The 20,261-nt window shown below is 45.6% G+C and overlaps 1 protein-coding gene and 1 long non-coding RNA gene across 5 annotated transcripts in view; one reads left to right on the forward strand and one right to left on the reverse strand.

Annotated features, from left to right (window-relative positions):
* LOC141376881 (uncharacterized) overlaps positions 1-15,242 on the forward strand; it is a 28,729-nt gene extending 13,487 nt beyond the window's left edge. Inside the window, exons 1-3 of one of the 2 annotated variants that reach the window (XR_012388226.1) lie at positions 1,512-1,606; positions 10,175-10,955; positions 13,968-15,242. This is a non-coding gene — a long non-coding RNA (uncharacterized lncRNA). Of the gene's footprint in view, positions 1-1,511; positions 1,607-10,174; positions 10,956-13,967 lie in introns of those variants that run through there. The other variant, XR_012388225.1, reaches the window with a different exon arrangement.
* The window catches only part of dock1 (dedicator of cytokinesis 1), a 525,870-nt gene that overhangs the window by 40,904 nt on the left and 464,705 nt on the right, over positions 1-20,261 (reverse strand). For all 3 annotated transcript variants that reach the window (XR_012387688.1, XM_073917871.1, NM_001110011.1), the window contains 1 exon segment: positions 19,222-19,367. Coding sequence is in view for 2 of the 3 variants with exons in the window: in XM_073917871.1 (XP_073773972.1) it covers positions 19,222-19,367 (146 nt within the window). In the remaining variant the exon portion in view is untranslated.

A 20,261-nucleotide genomic window follows, 5' to 3' on the forward strand; every position in this document is an offset into this window, starting at 1 on the left:
ACGACACTGCTAAGCAAAGATATGCATGTAGGCCAGTTATAATGGCAGTCTATGGGACCAGTTTGGGGGCGTGGCTTGTGAGCTTCATTATCATACTGAGATGCTGATTGGTTGTCTGAGTCCAATGAGCCAACCCCTAAGCCTATATGACACTGCATTGCAAAGATATGCATCTAGCCCAATTATAATAGAAGTCTATGGGATCAATTTGGGGGCGTGGCTTGTGAGCTTCATTATCATATAGTGATGCTGATTGGTTGCCTGAGTCAAATGAGCCCACCCCCATGTCTCTATGACACTCCTATGTAATGTTATAGATGTGTGACCTTTATAATGGAAGTCAATGGGATGTGCAATGGGACATCCCACCCCATGTTAAGTCAATGGGGCAGTTATTAAGGGTCTTTAAATGGTTTGGGGGGGCGTGGCTTGTGAGCTTCAAAATCATATTGAGATGCTGATTGGTTGCCTCAGCCAAGTAAGGCAACCCCCAAGTCTGTATGACACTGCTATGTAATGTGATTGACATGTGAGTCAAGAAATGAATGGGAGTCAATGGGCCATGTAAAGTCAATGGGGACCCCTTTGGGACGTCCTAGCACCCCAGGGGTACAACTTATACCCCTTTTTGGGGTATGTTCTCATACAGGCTGCAACCCCCTACAGATGTTGCGAATCCCATATTTCTACGAATTTCACACTTGGCGCTATAACGCCTCAAAGGTCGTCCCATTTCGCGGCGCGTTTAGTGCTCTCCTAGAAAAATGAATGGGAGTCAATGGGGCCCATGTAAGTCAATGGGAAAACTTTGGGACGTCCTAGAGCCCTAGGGGTACAACTTATACCCCCTTGCGGGGTATGTTCTCACTTAGGCTGCAACCCCCTACAGATGATGTGAATCCCATATTTCTATGAATTTCACAGTTGGCGCTATAATGTGTCAAAGTTGGGCGTAATGTTGAGTCAATGCGTTTTGGGGGGTGGTTTTGGGGCCCCTGCGGGGCCCCAAAACCACCCACCCCTTATAAAAGTCATAGCACACCATTCCCGATAAGGCCGCACGATTTGAGCCCACTTTCAAGGGTCTGGGACGAAAGCTGCGGGACTAGTTACGCGCCGAAAAAGTGTACGGAAGAAGAAGAAGAAGAAGAATAACTAGAATTGTACATTTCCTAAAGGAAATGTGAATGGGGTTTGCGTGGCAAATCGATGGGGTACAAAATGGTACTAAACTGGGCAAAATAGCAGTAAATGTGGAGAAATGGTTAAATTCATGTGTTTATGTGGTTGCTAGGGTAATGTAAATGGTTGCTAGGGTGTTGCTAGGCGGTTGCTAAGGTGTCCTAAGTGGTTGCTAGGTGGTTGCTAAGGTGTTGCTAGGCGGTTGCTAGGGTGTTCTAAGTGGTTGCTAGGTGGTTGCTAAGGTGTTGCTAGGCGGTTGCTAGGGTGTCCTAAGTGGTTGCTAGGTGGTTGCTAAGGTGTTTCTAGGTGGTTGCTAGGGTATTCTAAGTGGTTGCTAAGGCGTTGCTAGGCGGTTGCTAGGGTGTCCTAAGTGGTTGCTAGGTGGTTGCTAAGGTGTTGCTAGGCGGTTGCTATGGTATCCTGAGTGGTTGCTAGGTGGTTGCTAAGGTGTTGCTAGGTGGTTGCTAGGGTGTTCTGAGTGGTTGCTAGGTGGTTGCTAAGGTGTTGCTAGGCGGTTGCTAAGGTGTCCTGAGTGGTTGCTAGGTGGTTGCTAAGGTGTTGCTAGGCGGTTGCTAGGGTGTTCTGAGTGGTTGCTAGGCGGTTGCTAGGGTGTTCTGAGTGGTTGCTAGGCAGTTGCTAGGGTGTTCTGAGTGGTTGCTAGGTGGTTGCTAAGGTGTTGCTAGGCGGTTGCTAAGGTGTCCTGAGTGGTTGCTAGGTGGTTGCTAAGGTGTTGCTAGGTGGTTGCTAGGGTATTCTAAGTGGTTGCTAAGGTGTTGCTAGGCGGTTGCTAGGGTGTCCTGAGTGGTCGCTAGGCCCTTACTAACGCGTTACTAGGCGGTTGCTAGGTGGTTGCTAGGCGGTTGCTAGGGTAATTTGGGTGGTTGCTAGGCAGTTGCTTGGGTACCCTGGGTGGTTATTAGGCAAGCCTCACATACATGCCTGATGAAATATTTATACTTAGTAAGCATTTCTAGCAAGTTACAGTACTTGGCTAGTCAATATTAGCATGTAGCTAGTCACTGCTAGCATGTGTAGCATATAGGAACTTCCGTTTGCTAGCATGACTAAAACGAGCCAATCCCCAAGTCTCTACGATGTTCCGATGCTAAGATATAGCTGTTGATGAACGGTTGCTAGGGTACTCTGTTTTGTTGCTATGGGCGAGGTTGCAGAGTGAACTTGAATGTGGTTGGCTGTCCAAGTCAAATGAGCCAACCCCCAAGTCAATAGGACACTGCTAGGCAAAGATATGCATGTAGACCAGTTACAATGGCAGTCTATGGGACCAGTTTGGGGGCGTGGCCTGTGAGCTTCATTATCATATTGAGATGCTCATTGGTTGTCTGAGTCAGATGAGCCATCCCCCAAGTCAATAGGACACTGCTAAGCAAAGATATGCATGTAGGCCAGTTATAATGGCAGTCTATGGGACCAGTTTGGGGGCGTGGCTTGTGAGCTTCATTATCATATTGAAAAGCTCATTGGTTGTCTTAGTCTAATGAGCCATCCCCCAAGTCAATAGGACACTGCTAAGCAAAGATATGCATCTAGCCCAATTATAATAGAAGTCTATGGGATCAATTTGGGGGCGTGGCTTGTGAGCTTCATTATCATATTGTGATGCTGATTGGTTGTCTGAGTCCAATGAGCCCACCCCCATGTCTCTATGACACTCCTATGTAATGTTATAGATGTGTGACCTTTATAATGGAAGTCAATGGGATGTGCAATGGGACATCCCACCCCATGTTAAGTCAATGGGGCAGTTATCAAGGGTCTTTAAATGGTTTGGGGGGCGTGGCTTGTGAGCTTCAAAATCATATTGAGATGCTGATTGGTTGCCTCAGTCAAGTAAGGCAACCCCAAAGTCTGTATGACACTGCTATGTACTGTGATTGACATGTGAGTCAAGAAATGAATGGGAGTCAATGGGCAATGTAAAGTCAATGGGGACCCCTTTGGGACGTCCTAGCTCCCGAGGGGTACAACTTATACCCCCTTTTGGGGTATGTTCTCATACAGGCTGCAACCCCCTACAGATGTTGCGAATCCCATATTTCTACGAATTTCACACTTGGCGCTATAACGCTTTAAAGGTCGTCCCATTTCGCGGCGCGTTTAGTGCTCTCCTAGAAAAATGAATGGGAGTCAATGGGGACAATGTAAGTCAATGGGAGAGCTTTGGGACGTCCTAGAGCCCCAGGGGTGCAACTTTTACCCCATTGCGAGGTATGTTCTCACTTAGGCTGCAACCCCCTACAGATGCTGTGAATCCCATATTTCTATGAAATTCTCACTCGGCGCTGTGATTCGTCAAAGTTCGGCTCAATGTTATGTCTATGGGATTTTTGGGGGGGTTTTTTGGCCCCTGCGGGGCCAAAAAACCCCCCACCCCTTATAAAAGTCATAGCACACCATTCCCGATAAGACCGCACGATTTGACCCCACTTTCAAGGGTCTGGGACGAAAGCTGCGGGACTAGTTACGCGCCGAAAAACGTACGGAAGAAGAAGAATAATAAAAACTAGAATTGTACATTTCCTAAAGGAAATGTGAATGGGGTTTGCGTGGCAAATCGATGGGGTACAAAATGGTACTAAACTGGGCAAAATAGCAAGAAATGCGGAGAAATTGTTAAATTCATGTGTTTATGTGGTTGCTAGGGTAATGTAAATGGTTGCTAGGGTGTGGCAACGCCTTTGTAATAGGTGAAGACAATAGAGATTTGATCAACCTGCATCAATAGAACCCAAACCCTGTCTTTCTACGATATTCCTGTGCTAAAATATGGCTTGTTTATGTTGTTATATGGTTGTTAGGGGGGCCTAAAGTGGTCGCTAGGGAGTGTCTACAAATTTGTTATGTCACTACCTAATACCGACTTGATAGGCCGAGTAAAATGAGCCCACTCCCAAGCTTCTACGACTCTCTGATCTAGATATCAATGTCAGCCATTTTGTGTCCATGTTAAGTCTATGGGGATTTTGGGGGTTACTTTGTTGCCCCTCATGGGGGCAGTGTACCCCAACCCTCTTAGAAAAATCATAGCACACCTCTCCTCAACAGGCCGGTCGATTTGACACCTCACTTATCATTCTAGGGCAAAAAATGCGGCCGGAGTTGCGCGCCGAAGTTTTGAAAAAGTGAACAGTAATAGTAACACTAAAGGAAATGTGAATGGGGTTTGCGTGGCAAATCGATGGGGTACAATGTATTTGTTTTGGTTGCTAGGGTGTTCTGAATGGTTGCTAGGGTGTTCTGAGTGGTTGCTAGGTGGTTGCTAAGGTGTTGCTAGGCGGTTGCTAAGGTGTCCTAAGTGGTTGCTAGGTGGTTGCTAAGGCGTTGCTAGGCGGTTGCTAGGGTGTCCTGAGTGGTTGCTAGGTGGTTGCTAAGGCGTTGCTAGGTGGTTGCTAAGGTGTTGCTAGGTGGTTGCTAGGGTGTTCTGAGTGGTTGCTAGGCGGTTGCTAGGCGGTTGCTAGGGTGTTCTGAGTGGTTGCTAGGTGGTTGCTAAGGTGTTGCTAGGCGGTTGCTAAGGTGTCCTAAGTGGTTGCTAGGTGGTTGCTAAGGTGTTGCTAGGTGGTTGCTAGGGTATTCTGAGTGGTTGCTAAGGCGTTGCTAGGCGGTTGCTAGGGCGTCCTGAGTGGTCGCTAGGCCCTTACTAAGGCGTAACTAGGCGGTTGCTAGGTGGTTGCTAGGCGGTTGCTAGGGTAATTTGGGTGGTTGCTAGGCAGTTGCTAGGGTACCCTGGATGGTTACTAGGCAAGCCTCACATACATGCCTGATGAAATATTTATACTTAGTAAGCATTTCTAGCAAGTTACAGTACATGGCTAGTCAATATTAGCATGTAGCTAGTCAGCGCTAGCATGTCTAGCATATAGGAAGTTCCGTTTGCTAGCATGCGTCAAACGAGCCAATCCCCAAGTCTCTACGATGTTCCGATGCTGAAATATAGCTGTTGATGAATGGTTGCTAGGGTACTCTGTTTTGTTGCTATGGGCGAGGTTACAGAGTGAACTTGAATGTGGTTGGCTGTCTAAGTCAAATGAACCAACCCCCATGTCTCTATGACACTGCTATGTAAAGATATGCATGTAGGCCAGTTATAATGGCAGTCTATGGGACCATTTTGGGGGCGTGGCTTGTGAGATTCATTATCATATTGAGATGCTCATTGGTTGTCTTAGTCAGATGAGCCATCCCCCAAGTCAATAGGACACTGCTAAGCAAAGATATGCATGTAGAACAGTTACAATGGCAGTCTATGGGACCAGTTTGGGGGCGTGGCTTGTGAGCTTCATTACCATATCGAGATGCTCATTGGTTGTCTGAGTCAGATGAGCCATCCCCCAAGTCAATAGGACACTGCTAAGCAAAGATATGCATGTAGGCCAGTTAGAATGGCAGTCTATGGGACCAGTTTGGGGGCGTGGCTTGTGAGCTTCATTATCATATTGTGATGCTGATTGGTTGCCTGAGTCAAATGAGCCCACCCCCATGTCTCTATGACACTCCTATGTAATGTTATAGATGTGTGACCTTTATAATGGAAGTCAATGGGATGTGCAATGGGACATCCCACCCCATGTTAAGTCAATGGGGCAGTTATTAAGGGTCTTTAAATGGTTCGGGGGGGCGTGGCTTGTGAGCTTCAAAATCATATTGAGATGCTGATTGGTTGCCTCAGTCAAGTAAGGCAACCCCCAAGTCTGTATGACACTGCTATGTAATGTGATTGACATGTGAGTCAAGAAATGAATGGGAGTCAATGGGCCATGTAAAGTCAATGGGGACCCCTTTGGGACGTCCTAGCACCCTAGGGGTACAACTTATACCCCCTTTTGGGGTATGTTCTCATACAGGCTGCAACCCCCTACAGATGTTGCGAATCCCATATTTCTACGAATTTCACACTTGGCGCTATAACGCTTTAAAGGTCGTCCCATTTCGCGGGGGCGTTAGTGCTCTTCTAGAAAAATGAATGGGAGTCAATGGGGACAATGTAAGTCAATGGGAGAGCTTTGGGACGTCCTAGAGCCCCAGGGGTGCAACTTTTACCCCATTGCGAGGTATGTTCTCACTTAGGCTGCAACCCCCTACAGATGCTGTGAATCCCATATTTCTATGAAATTGTCACTCGGCGCTGTGATTCGTCAAAGTTCGGCTCAATGTTAAGTCTATGGGATTTTTGGGGGGGTTTTTTGGCCCCTGCGGGGCCAAAAAACCCCGGACCCCTTATAAAAGTCATAGCACACCATTCCCGATAAGACCGCACGATTTGACCCCACTTTCAAGGGTCTGGGACGAAAGCTGCGGGACTAGTTACGCGCCGAAAAACGCACGGAAGAAGAAGAATAATAAAAATAATAAACCACAATAGTAAGAATGGACTTTGCCTATGGCAAACCCCATTAATAATAAACCACAATAGTAAGAATGGACTTTGCCTAAGGCAAACCCCATTAATAACTAGAATTGTACATTTCCTAAAGGAAATGTGAATGGGGTTTGCGTGGCAAATCGATGGGGTAAAATGCATCACCGTACTGGCCAAAAAGCAACAACATGCTAATCGAGGTTCTAGCAACATGTTAATATGATTAGCATGTTGCTAGCATGATACTAATAGTGTTAGCATCATGCTAGCAACATGCTAATCGAGTTGCTAGCATCATGCTAACTTGATTAGCAAATAATAAGCATGATGCTAATCGTGTTAGCATCATGCTAGCAACATGCTAATCGAGTTGCTAGCATCATGCTAACATGATTAGCATGTAGCTAGCATGATGCTAATCGTGTTAGCATCTTGCTAGCAACATGCTAATCAAGCTGCTAGCATCATGCTAACATGATTATCATGTAGCTAGCATGATGCTAATCGTGCTAGCATGATGCTAGCAACATGCTAATTAAGTTGCTAGCATCATGCTATCAACAGTGCTAGTGTGCCCTGAGTGGTTGCTAGGTGGTTGCTAAGGTGTTGCTAGGTGGTTGCTAGGGTGTTCTGAGTGGTTGCTAGGTGGTTGCTAAGGTGTTGCTAGGTGGTTGCTAGGGTGTCCTGAGTGGTTGCTAGGTGGTTGCTAAGGTGTTGCTAGGCGGTTGCTAGGGTGTTCTGAGTGGTTGCTAGGTGGTTGCTAGGCGGTTGCTAGGGTGTTCTGAGTGGTTGCTAGGTGGTTGCTAAGGTGTTGCTAGGCGGTTGCCAAGGTGTCCTAAGTGGTTGCTAGGTGGCTGCTAAGGTGTTGCTAGGTGGTTGCTAGGGTGTTCTGAGTGGTTGCTAGGCGGTTGCTAGGGTGTTCTGAGTGGTTGCTAGGTGGTTGCTAAGGTGTTGCTAGGCGGTTGCTAAGGTGTCCTAAGTGGTTGCTAGGTGGTTGCTAAGGTGTTGCTAGGTGGTTGCTAGGGTATTCTGAGTGGTTGCTAAGGCGTTGCTAGGCGGTTGCTAGGGTGTCCTGAGTGGTCGCTAGGCCCTTACTAAGGCGTTACTAGGCGGTTGCTAGGTGGTTGCTAGGCGGTTGCTAGGGTAATTTGGGTGGTTGCTATGCAGTTGCTAGGGTACCCTGGGTGGTTACTAGGCAAGCCTCACATACATGCCTGATGAAATATTTATACTTAGTAAGCATTTCTAGCAAGTTACAGTACTTGGCTAGTCAATATTAGCATGTAGCTAGTCACTGCTAGCATGTGTAGCATACAGGAAGTTCCGTTTGCTAGCATGAGTCAAACGAGCCAATCCCCAAGTCTCTACGATGTTCCGATGCTGAGATATAGCTGTTGATGAATGGTTGCTAGGGTAGTCTGTTTTGTTGCTATGGGCGAGGTTACAGAGTGAACTTGAATGTGGTTGGCTGTCCAAGTCAAATGAGCCAACCCCCAAGTCAATAGGACACTGCTAAGCAAAGATATGCATGTAGGCCTATTTTAATGGAAGTCTATGGGACCAATTTGGGGGCGTGGCTTGTGAGCTACATTATCATATCGAGATGCTCATTGGTTGTCTGAGTCAGATGAGCCATCCCCCAAGTCAATAGGACACTGCTAAGCAAAGATATGCATGTAGGCCAGTTATAATGGCAGTCTATGGGACCAGTTTGGGGGCGTGGCTTGTGAGCTTCATTATCATATTGAGATGCTCATTGGTTGTCTGAGTCAGATGAGCCAACCCCTAAGTCTATAGGACGCTGCAATGCAAAGATATGCATGTAGGCCAGTTATAATGGCAGTCTATGGGACCCGTTTGGGGGCGTGGCTTGTGAACTTCATTATCATATTGAGATCCTCATTGGTCGTCTGAGTCAGATGAGCCATCCCCCAAGTCAATAGGACACTGCTAAGCAAAGATATGCATGTAGGCCAGTTATAATGGCAGTCTATGGGACCAGTTTGGGGGCGTGGCTTGTGAGCTTCATTATCATATAGTGATGCTGATTGGTTGCCTGAGTCAAATGAGCCCACCCCCATGTCTCTATGACACTCCTATGTAATGTTATAGATGTGTGACCTTTATAATGGAAGTCAATGGGATGTGCAATGGGACGCCCCACCCCATGTTAAGTCAATGGGGCAGTTATTAAGGGTCTTTAAATGGTTTGGGGGGGCGTGGCTTGTGAGCTTCAAAATCATATTGAGATGCTGATTGGTTGCCTCAGTCAAGTTAGCCAACCCCCTAGTCTGTATGACACTGCTATGTACTGTGATTGACATGTGAGTCAAGAAATGAATGGGAGTCAATGGGCCATGTAAAGTCAATGGGGACCCCTTTGGGACGTCCTAGCACCCCAGGGGTACAACTTATACCCCTTTTTGGGGTATGTTCTCATACAGGCTGCAACCCCCTACAGATGTTGCGAGTCCCATATTTCTACGAATTTCACACTTGGCGCTATGACGCTTTAAAGGTCGTCCCATTTCGCGGCGCGTTTAGTGCTCTTCTAGAAAAATGAATGGGAGTCAATGGGGCCAATGTAAGTCAATGGGAGCACTTTGGGACGTCCTAGAGCCCCAGGGGTGCAACTTATACCCCCTTGCGAGGTATGTTCTCACTTAGGCTGCAACCCCCTACAGATGTGGTGAATCCCATATTTCTATGAAATTCACACTCGGCGCTGTGATCCGTCAAAGTTCGGCTCAATGTTAAGTCTATGGGATTTTGGGGGGGGTTTTTTGGCCCCTGCGGGGCCAAAAAACCCCCCACCCCTTATAAAAGTCATAGCACACCATTCCCGATAAGACCGCACGATTTGAGCCCACTTTCAAGGGTCTGGGACGAAAGCTGCGGGACTAGTTACGCGCCGAAAAATAGGACGGAAGAAGGAAGAAGAAGAAGAAGAAGAACTAGAATTGTACATTTCCTAAAGGAAATGTGAATGGGGTTTGCGTGGCAAATCGATGGGGTAAAATGCATCACCGTACTGGCCAAAAAGCAACAACATGCTAATCGAGGTTCTAGCAACATGTTAATATGATTAGCATGTTGCTAGCATGATACTAATAGTGTTAGCATCATGCTAGCAACATGCTAATCGAGTTGCTAGCATCATGCTAACTTGATTAGCAAATAATAAGCATGATGCTAATCGTGTTAGCATCATGCTAGCAACATGCTAATCGAGTTGCTAGCATCATGCTAACATGATTAGCATGTAGCTAGCATGATGCTAATCGTGTTAGCATCTTGCTAGCAACATGCTAATCAAGCTGCTAGCATCATGCTAACATGATTATCATGTAGCTAGCATGATGCTAATCGTGCTAGCATGATGCTAGCAACATGCTAATTAAGTTGCTAGCATCATGCTATCAACAGTGCTAGTGTGCCCTGAGTGGTTGCTAGGTGGTTGCTAAGGTGTTGCTAGGTGGTTGCTAGGGTGTTCTGAGTGGTTGCTAGGTGGTTGCTAAGGTGTTGCTAGGTGGTTGCTAGGGTGTCCTGAGTGGTTGCTAGGTGGTTGCTAAGGTGTTGCTAGGCGGTTGCTAGGGTGTTCTGAGTGGTTGCTAGGTGGTTGCTAGGCGGTTGCTAGGGTGTTCTGAGTGGTTGCTAGGTGGTTGCTAAGGTGTTGCTAGGCGGTTGCCAAGGTGTCCTAAGTGGTTGCTAGGTGGCTGCTAAGGTGTTGCTAGGTGGTTGCTAGGGTGTTCTGAGTGGTTGCTAGGCGGTTGCTAGGGTGTTCTGAGTGGTTGCTAGGTGGTTGCTAAGGTGTTGCTAGGCGGTTGCTAAGGTGTCCTAAGTGGTTGCTAGGTGGTTGCTAAGGTGTTGCTAGGTGGTTGCTAGGGTATTCTGAGTGGTTGCTAAGGCGTTGCTAGGCGGTTGCTAGGGTGTCCTGAGTGGTCGCTAGGCCCTTACTAAGGCGTTACTAGGCGGTTGCTAGGTGGTTGCTAGGCGGTTGCTAGGGTAATTTGGGTGGTTGCTATGCAGTTGCTAGGGTACCCTGGGTGGTTACTAGGCAAGCCTCACATACATGCCTGATGAAATATTTATACTTAGTAAGCATTTCTAGCAAGTTACAGTACTTGGCTAGTCAATATTAGCATGTAGCTAGTCACTGCTAGCATGTGTAGCATACAGGAAGTTCCGTTTGCTAGCATGAGTCAAACGAGCCAATCCCCAAGTCTCTACGATGTTCCGATGCTGAGATATAGCTGTTGATGAATGGTTGCTAGGGTAGTCTGTTTTGTTGCTATGGGCGAGGTTACAGAGTGAACTTGAATGTGGTTGGCTGTCCAAGTCAAATGAGCCAACCCCCAAGTCAATAGGACACTGCTAAGCAAAGATATGCATGTAGGCCTATTTTAATGGAAGTCTATGGGACCAATTTGGGGGCGTGGCTTGTGAGCTACATTATCATATCGAGATGCTCATTGGTTGTCTGAGTCAGATGAGCCATCCCCCAAGTCAATAGGACACTGCTAAGCAAAGATATGCATGTAGGCCAGTTATAATGGCAGTCTATGGGACCAGTTTGGGGGCGTGGCTTGTGAGCTTCATTATCATATTGAGATGCTCATTGGTTGTCTGAGTCAGATGAGCCAACCCCTAAGTCTATAGGACGCTGCAATGCAAAGATATGCATGTAGGCCAGTTATAATGGCAGTCTATGGGACCCGTTTGGGGGCGTGGCTTGTGAACTTCATTATCATATTGAGATCCTCATTGGTCGTCTGAGTCAGATGAGCCATCCCCCAAGTCAATAGGACACTGCTAAGCAAAGATATGCATGTAGGCCAGTTATAATGGCAGTCTATGGGACCAGTTTGGGGGCGTGGCTTGTGAGCTTCATTATCATATAGTGATGCTGATTGGTTGCCTGAGTCAAATGAGCCCACCCCCATGTCTCTATGACACTCCTATGTAATGTTATAGATGTGTGACCTTTATAATGGAAGTCAATGGGATGTGCAATGGGACGCCCCACCCCATGTTAAGTCAATGGGGCAGTTATTAAGGGTCTTTAAATGGTTTGGGGGGGCGTGGCTTGTGAGCTTCAAAATCATATTGAGATGCTGATTGGTTGCCTCAGTCAAGTTAGCCAACCCCCTAGTCTGTATGACACTGCTATGTACTGTGATTGACATGTGAGTCAAGAAATGAATGGGAGTCAATGGGCCATGTAAAGTCAATGGGGACCCCTTTGGGACGTCCTAGCACCCCAGGGGTACAACTTATACCCCTTTTTGGGGTATGTTCTCATACAGGCTGCAACCCCCTACAGATGTTGCGAGTCCCATATTTCTACGAATTTCACACTTGGCGCTATGACGCTTTAAAGGTCGTCCCATTTCGCGGCGCGTTTAGTGCTCTTCTAGAAAAATGAATGGGAGTCAATGGGGCCAATGTAAGTCAATGGGAGCACTTTGGGACGTCCTAGAGCCCCAGGGGTGCAACTTATACCCCCTTGCGAGGTATGTTCTCACTTAGGCTGCAACCCCCTACAGATGTGGTGAATCCCATATTTCTATGAAATTCACACTCGGCGCTGTGATCCGTCAAAGTTCGGCTCAATGTTAAGTCTATGGGATTTTGGGGGGGGTTTTTTGGCCCCTGCGGGGCCAAAAAACCCCCCACCCCTTATAAAAGTCATAGCACACCATTCCCGATAAGACCGCACGATTTGAGCCCACTTTCAAGGGTCTGGGACGAAAGCTGCGGGACTAGTTACGCGCCGAAAAATAGGACGGAAGAAGGAAGAAGAAGAAGAAGAAGAATAATAAACCAGGCACAATAGTAAGAATGGACTTTGCCTATGGCAAACCCCATTAATAATAAACCAGGCACAATAGTAAGAATGGACTTTGCCTATGGCAAACCCCATTAACTAGAATTGTACATTTCCTAAAGGAAATGTGAATGGGGTTTGCGTGGCAAATCGATGGGGTAAAATGCATCACCGTACTGACCAAAAAGCAACAACATGCTAATCAAGGTTCTATCAACATGCTAATATGATTAGCATGTAGCTAGCATGATACTAATAGTGTTAGCATCATGCTAGCAACATGCTAATCGAGTTGCTAGCATCATACTAACATGATTAGCATGTAGCTAGCATGATGCTAATCGTGTTAGCATCATGCTAGCAACATGCTAATCGAGTTGCTAGCATCATGCTAACATGATTATCATGTAGCTAGCATGATGCTAATCGTGTTAGCATCATGCTAGCAACATGCTAATCGAGTTGCTAGCATCATGCTAGCAACAGTGCTAGGGTGCCCTAAGTGGTTGCTAGTTGGTTGCTAAGGTGTTGCTAGGCGGTTGCTAAGGTGTTCTAAGTGGTTGCTAGGTGGTTGCTAAGGTGTTGCTAGGCGGTTGCTAAGATGTCCTAAGTGGTTGCTAGGTAGTTGCTAAGGTGTTGCTAGGCGGTTGCTAAGGTGTCCTAAGTGGTTGCTAGGTGGTTGCTAAGGTGTTGCTAGGTGGTTGCTAAGGTGTTGCTAGGTGGTTGCTAGGGTGTTCTGAGTGGTTGCTAAGTTGTTGCTAGGCGGTTGCTAGGGTATTCTGAGTGGTTGCTAGGTGGTTGCTAAGGTGTTGCTAGGCGGTTGCTAGGGTGTTCTGAGTGGTTGCTAAGGCGTTGCTAGGCGGTTGCTAGGGTGTCCTAAGTGGTTGCTAGGTGGTTGCTAAGGTGTTGCTAGGTGGTTGCTAGGGTATTCTGAGTGGTTGCTAAGGCGTTGCTAGGCGGTTGCTAGGGTGTCCTGAGTGGTCTCTAGGCCCTTACTAAGGCATTACTAGGCGGTTGCTAGGTGGTTGCTAGGCGGTTGCTAGGGTAATTTGGGCGGTTACTAGGCAGTTGCTAGGGTACCCTGGGTGGTTACTAGGCAAGCCTCACATACATGCCTGATGAAATATTTATACTTAGTGAGCATTTCTAGCAAGTTACAGTACATGGCTAGTCAATATTAGCATGTAGCTAGTCACTGCTAGCATGTGTAGCATATAGGAAGTTCCGTTTGCTAGCATGAGTCAAACGAGCCAATCCCCAAGTCTCTACGATGTTCCGATGCTGAGATATAGCTGTTGATGAACGGTTGCTAGGGTACTCTCTTTTGTTGCTATGGGCGAGGTTACAGAGTGAACTTGAATGTGGTTGGCTGTCCAAGTCAAATGAGCCAACCCCCAAGTCAATAGGACACTGCTAAGCAAAGATATGCATGTAGGCCAGTTATAATGGCAGTCTATGGGACCAGTTTGGGGGCGTGGCTTGTGAGATTCATTATCATATTGAGATGCTCATTGGTTGTCTGAGTCAGATGAGCCATCCCCCAAGCCAATAGGACACTGCTAAGCAAAGATATGCATGTAGGGCAGTTATAATGGCAGTCTATGGGACCAGTTTGGGGGCGTGGCTTGTGAACTTCATTACCATATTGAGATGCTCATTGGTTGTCTGAGTCAGATGAGCCATCCCCCAAGCCAATAGGACACTGCTAAGCAAAGATATGCATGTAGGGCAGTTATAATGGCAGTCTATGGGACCAGTTTGGGGGCGTGGCTTGTGAGCTTCATTATCATATTGAGATGCTGATTGGTTGTCTGAGTCAGATGAGCGCACCCCCGTGTCTCTATGACACTCCTATGTAATGTTATAGATGTGTGACCTTTATAATGGAAGTCAATGGGATCTGCATTGGGACATCCCACCCCATGTTAAGTCAATGGGGCACTTATTAAGGGTCTTTAAGTGGTTTGGGGGGGCGTGGCTTGTGAGCTTCAAAATCATATTGAGATGCTGATTGGTTGCCTGAGACAAATAAGCCAACCCCCAAGTCAGTATGACAGTGCTAGGTACTTTGATTGACATATGACATTTATAATGGGAGTCAATGTAATGAATGGGAGTCAATGGGCAATGTAAAGTCAATGGGGACCCTTTTGGGACGTCCTAGCACCCCAGGGCTACAACCTATACCCCCTTTCAGGGTATGTTCTCACTTAGGCTGCAACCCCCTACAGATGTTGTGAATCCCATATTTCTGTGAAATTCACACTCGGCGCTGTGACTCGTCAAAGTTCGGCTCCATGTAAAGTCAATGGAGACTTTGGGACGTCCTAGCTCCCCAGGGGTACAACATTTACCGCCTTTCGGGGTGTGGGTTGAAGCCTCCTATAACCCTCTCGAGATGTCGCGAATCCCATGTCTCTACGAATTTCCCTGTTGGCGCTACGGCGATTTCCGGGAATAGTATCTACGAGTGTCTAGAAAATGAATGGGAGTCAATGGGCCAATGTAAGTCAATGGGGACCACTTTGGGACGTCCTAGAGCCCCAGGGGTGCAACTTATACCCCCTTGCGGGGTATGTTCTAACTTAGGCTGCAACCCCCTACAGATGCTGTGAATCCCATATTTCTATGAATTTCACACTTGGTGCTGTGATTCGTCAAATTTCGGCTCAATGTTAAGTCTATGGGATTTTGGGGGGGGTTTTTTGGCCCCTGCGGGGCCAAAAAACCCCCCACCCCTTATAAAAGTCATAGCACACCATTCCCGATAAGACCGCACGATTTGAGCCCACTTTCAAGGGTCTGGGACGAAAGCTGCGGGACTAGTTACGCGCCGAAAAACAGGACGGAAGAAGGAAGAAGAAGAAGAAGGAAGAAGAAGAATAACTAGAATTGTACATTTCCTAAAGGAAATGTGAATGGGGTTTGCGTGGCAAATCGATGGGGTACAAAATGGTACTAAACTGGGCAATAGCACTGGAAAGGTAAGAAATGGTGGTTGCTAAGATGTTGCTAGGCGGTTGCTAGGGTGTCCTGAGTGGTTGCTAGGTGGTTGCTAAGGTGTTGCTAGGCGGTTGCTAGGGTGTTCTAAGTGGTTGCTAGGTGGTTGCTAAGGTGTTGCTAGGCGGTTGCTAGGGTGTCCTGAGTGGTTGCTAGGTGGTTGCTAAGGTGTTGCTAGGCGGTTGCTAGGGTGTCCTGAGTGGTTGCTAGGTGGTTGCTAAGGTGTTGCTAGGCGGTTGCTAGGGTGTTCTAAGTGGTTGCTAGGTGGTTGCTAAGGTGTTGCTAGGCGGTTGCTAGGGTGTCCTGAGTGGTTGCTAGGTGGTTGCTAAGGTGTTGCTAGGCGGTTGCTAGGGTGTCCTGAGTGGTTGCTAGGTGGTTGCTAAGGTGTTGCTAGGTGGTTGCTAGGGTGTCCTGAGTGGTTGCTAGGTGGTTGCTAAGGTGTTGCTAGGTGGTTGCTAAGGTGTCCTAAGTGGTTGCTAGGTGGTTGCTAAGGTGTTGCTAGGTGGTTGCTAGGGTGTCCTGAGTGGTTGCTAGGTGGTTGCTAAGGTGTTGCTAGGTGGTTGCTAAGGTGTCCTAAGTGGTTGCTAGGTGGTTGCTAAGGCGTTGCTAGGTGGTTGCTAGGGTGTTCTGAGTGGTTGCTAAGGTGTTGCTAGGCGGTTGCTAGGGTGTTCTGAGTGGTTGCTAGGTGGTTGCTAAGGTGTTGCTAGGTGGTTGCTAAGGCGTTGCTAGGTGGTTGCTAGGGTGTCCTGAGTGGTCGCTAGGCCCTTACTAAGGCGTTACTAGGCGGTTGCTAGGTGGTTGCTAGGCGGTTGCTAGGGTAATTTGGGTGGTTGCTAGGCAGTTGCTAGGGTACCCTGGGTGGTTACTAGGCAAGCCTCACATACATGCCTGATGAAATATTTATACTTAGTGAGCATTTCTAGCAAGTTACAGTACTTGGCTAGTCAATATTAGCATGTAGCTAGTCACTGCTAGCATGTGTAGCATATAGGAAGTTCCGTTTGCTAGCATGAGTCAAACGAGCCAATCCCCAAGTCTCTACGATGTTCCGATGCTGAGATATAGCTGTTGATGAACGGTTGCTAGGGTACTCTCTTTTGTTGCTATGGGCGAGGTTACAGAGTGAACTTGAATGTGGTTGGCTGTCCAAGTCAAATGAGCCAACCCCCAAGTCAATAGGACACTGCTAAGCAAAGATATGCATGTAGGGCAGTTATAATGGCAGTCTATGGGACCAGTTTGGGGGCGTGGCTTGTGAGATTCATTATCATATTGAGATGCTCATTGGTTGTCTGAGTCAGATGAGCCATCCCCCAAGTCAATAGGACACTGCTAAGCAAAGATATGCATGTAGGCCTATTTTAATGGCAGTCTATGGGACCAGTTTGGGGGCGTGGCTTGTGAGCTTCATTATCATATTGAGATGCTCATTGGTCATCTGAGTCAGATGAGCCATCCCCCAAGTCAATAGGACACTGCTAAGCAAAGATATGCATGTAGGGCAGTTATAATGGCAGTCTATGGGACCAGTTTGGGGGCGTGGCTTGTGAGCTTCATTATCATATTGAGATGCTGATTGGTTGTCTGAGTTAGATGAGCCCACCCCCATGTCTCTATGACACTCCTATGTAATGTTATAGATGTGTGACCTTTATAATGGAAGTCAATGGGATCTGCAATGGGACATCCCACCCCATGTTAAGTCAATGGGGCACTTATTAAGGGTCTTTAAGTGGTTTGGGGGGGCGTGGCTTGTGAGCTTCAAAATCATAATGAGATGCTGATTGGTTGCCTTAGTCAAATAAGCCAACCCCCAAGTCTATATGATAGTGCTATGTACTTTGATTGACATATGACATTTATAATGGGAGTCAATGTAATGAATGGGAGTCAATGGGCAATGTAAAGTCAATGGGGACCCGTTTGGGACGTCCTAGCACCCGAGGGGTACAACCTATACCCCCTTTCATGGTATGTTCTCACTTAGGCTGCAACCCCCTACAGATGTTGTGAATCCCATATTTCTATGAAATTCACACTCTGCGCTGTGATTCGTCAAAGTTCGGCTCCATGTAAAGTCAATGGAGACTTTGGGACGTCCTAGCTCCCCAGGGGTACAACATTTACCCACTTTCGGGGTGTGGTTTGAAGCCTCCTATAACCCTTTCGAGATGTCGCGAATCCCATGTCTCTACGATATTCACTGTTGGCGCTACGGCGATTTCCGGGAATAGTATCTACGAGTGTCTAGAAAATGAATGGGAGTCAATGGGGCCCATGTAAGTCAATGGGGACCACTTTGGGACGTCCTAGAGCCCCAGGGGTGCAACTTATACCCCCTTGCGGGACATGTTCTCACTTAGGCTGCAGCCCCCTACAGATGCTGTGAATCTCATATTTGTAGGAATTTCACACTTGGCGCTATGATCTGTCAAAGTTGGGCGTAATGTTAAGTCAATGCGTTTTGGGGGGTGGTTTTGGGGCCCCTGCGGGGCCCCAAAACCACCCACCCCTTACAAAAGTCATAGCACACCATTCCCGATAAAGACGCACGATTTGAGCCCACTTTCAAGGGTCTGGGACGAAAGCTGCGGGACTAGTTACGCGCCGAAAAAGTGTACGGAAGAAGAAGAAGAAGAAGAAGGAAGAAGAAGAATAATAAACCAGGCACAATAGTAAGAATGGACTTTGCCTATGGCAAACCCCATTAATAAACCACAATAGTAAGAATGGACTTTGCCTATGGCAAACCCCATTAATTAGTAAAATGGCAGTAATAACCTGGACAATTACAGTTAAAATCTGTAAAATGACAGTAATAACTTGTAATTATGGAAGAAATTACTGTTTTTTCTTATAGATTTTCTACATTTTTTATTCTGACAGTTTTTTCCATTTTTTTATGGTAATTTTCTGACGCCCCTGCAGCCAGAAAATTACAGTTTTTTCACGCTGTGTAGGTGAAATGAATAAGCTTATTTGTCCATAGTGTGTGAGTGTGAAGGAAAATGGATGAATGAATGATACTGGATGTGTTGACTACTATTAAAGAAATAGTTTACGCAAAAATGAAAAATCTGCCATCATTTACTCACTCTTAATCAAAACTTATTAGAGTTTCTTCTGTTGAACAAAAAAATATTAGAACATTATTTTTTATTATTATAATATTTTAGTCCCATCAACCAACATTCTTCAAAATATCTACTTTTGTGTTCAACAGAAGAAACAAACACAAACATTTATACCACAAAAGAAGAATACATTAAGTTAATTTTTATTTTTGGAGTGAACTTACCCTTTAAAACTGTTAGCAAATCTTTTATTTATAAAAAAAATACAATAAAAATATGATAAAAAATAAAAATAAGTTAAAAATTAATATTATAATAATATATTACATTATATTATATTTATATTATAAATATTAATAATAGTTTTTTTTCGTGTTTGAAGGTTCTTCTGCTTTCAAAGGCAGTATTTATTTAATAAAAAACAATACATTTCTGAAAAATTATTAAAACTCACAACAACCTATTTCTATTTAATCAAATATTTTGAAAAAAAAAAAATTATCCACATGCATTAAAAGCTGAATTTTCAGCATTATTACTCCAGTCTTCAGTGTGACATGAACAATCAGAGATTATTTTAATCAGCTCATTTAATGCTGATTTCTTTTTTCCCAATTCTGAAATCCTGTGTGATGCTTTCAGGATTGCTATGTTTTGATGAAGAGGTTAATTCATTTAAACATTCTAATTGTCTGAACTGTGATCAATGTAATCCACCTGTGCTGAATCAAAGCATTGATTTAGTTCTGGAAAGCACATACCCGTCTGATCCCGGTCTGGATGGCGAGTTGTCTGAGGATAAGGAGGTGACGGATGCCACAGACAGAGGCCTCTGAGACGACGGCATGGTGAAGGAACGAACCATTGATCGAGGTCGACTGCCGCGCCGCTCATCCGTCATTGGAGGCTGAAATACACACACACACACCAAACACTTTATCAAACCACAACGTCAAATCAGAGAATAAATTCTAAAGTCAATATTTCTTGCACCAAAAAAATAAATAAAATGAAAAAAAAAAAACATAATTTTCTTAAAAAAAAAAAAAAAAAAAAAAAAAAAAAAAATATATATATATATATATATATATATATATATATATATATATATATATATATATATAAATATATATAGCTTAAAGGGGCTAATAATTGACCTTAAAATGGAGTTTAAAAAATTAAAAACTGCCTTTATTCTAGCCTAATTAAAACAAATAAGACTTTCTCCAGAAGAAAAAATATTATCAGACATACTGTGAAAATTTCCTTGCTCTGTTATGCTGCGTTCACACACGGAAAAAGCATCAAGCGCATGTGATTTACATGTTAAATAGACATCCTTTGACGAGTTGAACGTTTTGCCCGATTGACGCATTAACCAATCAGGAGCTTTGTCTTGTAAGGGCGTGATTATAACATAGCGCCTGCTATCAAACTGGGCTCGGATCAGTCCGAAGCACCGCTGAAAGTTTCAATCATCCAGGTTAAGTTTCTGGAGGAGTTGATGAACAGAGCTGGGTGCACCTCTAAAAGAATCTAGTGGGCTCAGACACGGCTCCAAATAAAACGACGCTGTTTTTCAGCCTTCATAAAGCACATAAACACAGTAATTCTCTTAATAAAATCCATGTTAGCCATTTAGCAATTAAGCTACAGTCACTGGGCAGACAGAAGCCCCCCACCTATGATGTGAGTCTGTGTCTATTGCTCAGTGATTTTAACATGCGAATGAAGCGAGATAACTTAAAATGTTTACACATCTATTTACACACAAATAGTGCGATTTATCTGCGCGTGCCAC

This window comes from Danio rerio, chromosome 12 (genome assembly GCF_049306965.1).
Source record: "Danio rerio strain Tuebingen ecotype United States chromosome 12, GRCz12tu, whole genome shotgun sequence".
In the NCBI taxonomy this organism is placed as follows: domain Eukaryota; kingdom Metazoa; phylum Chordata; class Actinopteri; order Cypriniformes; family Danionidae; genus Danio; species Danio rerio.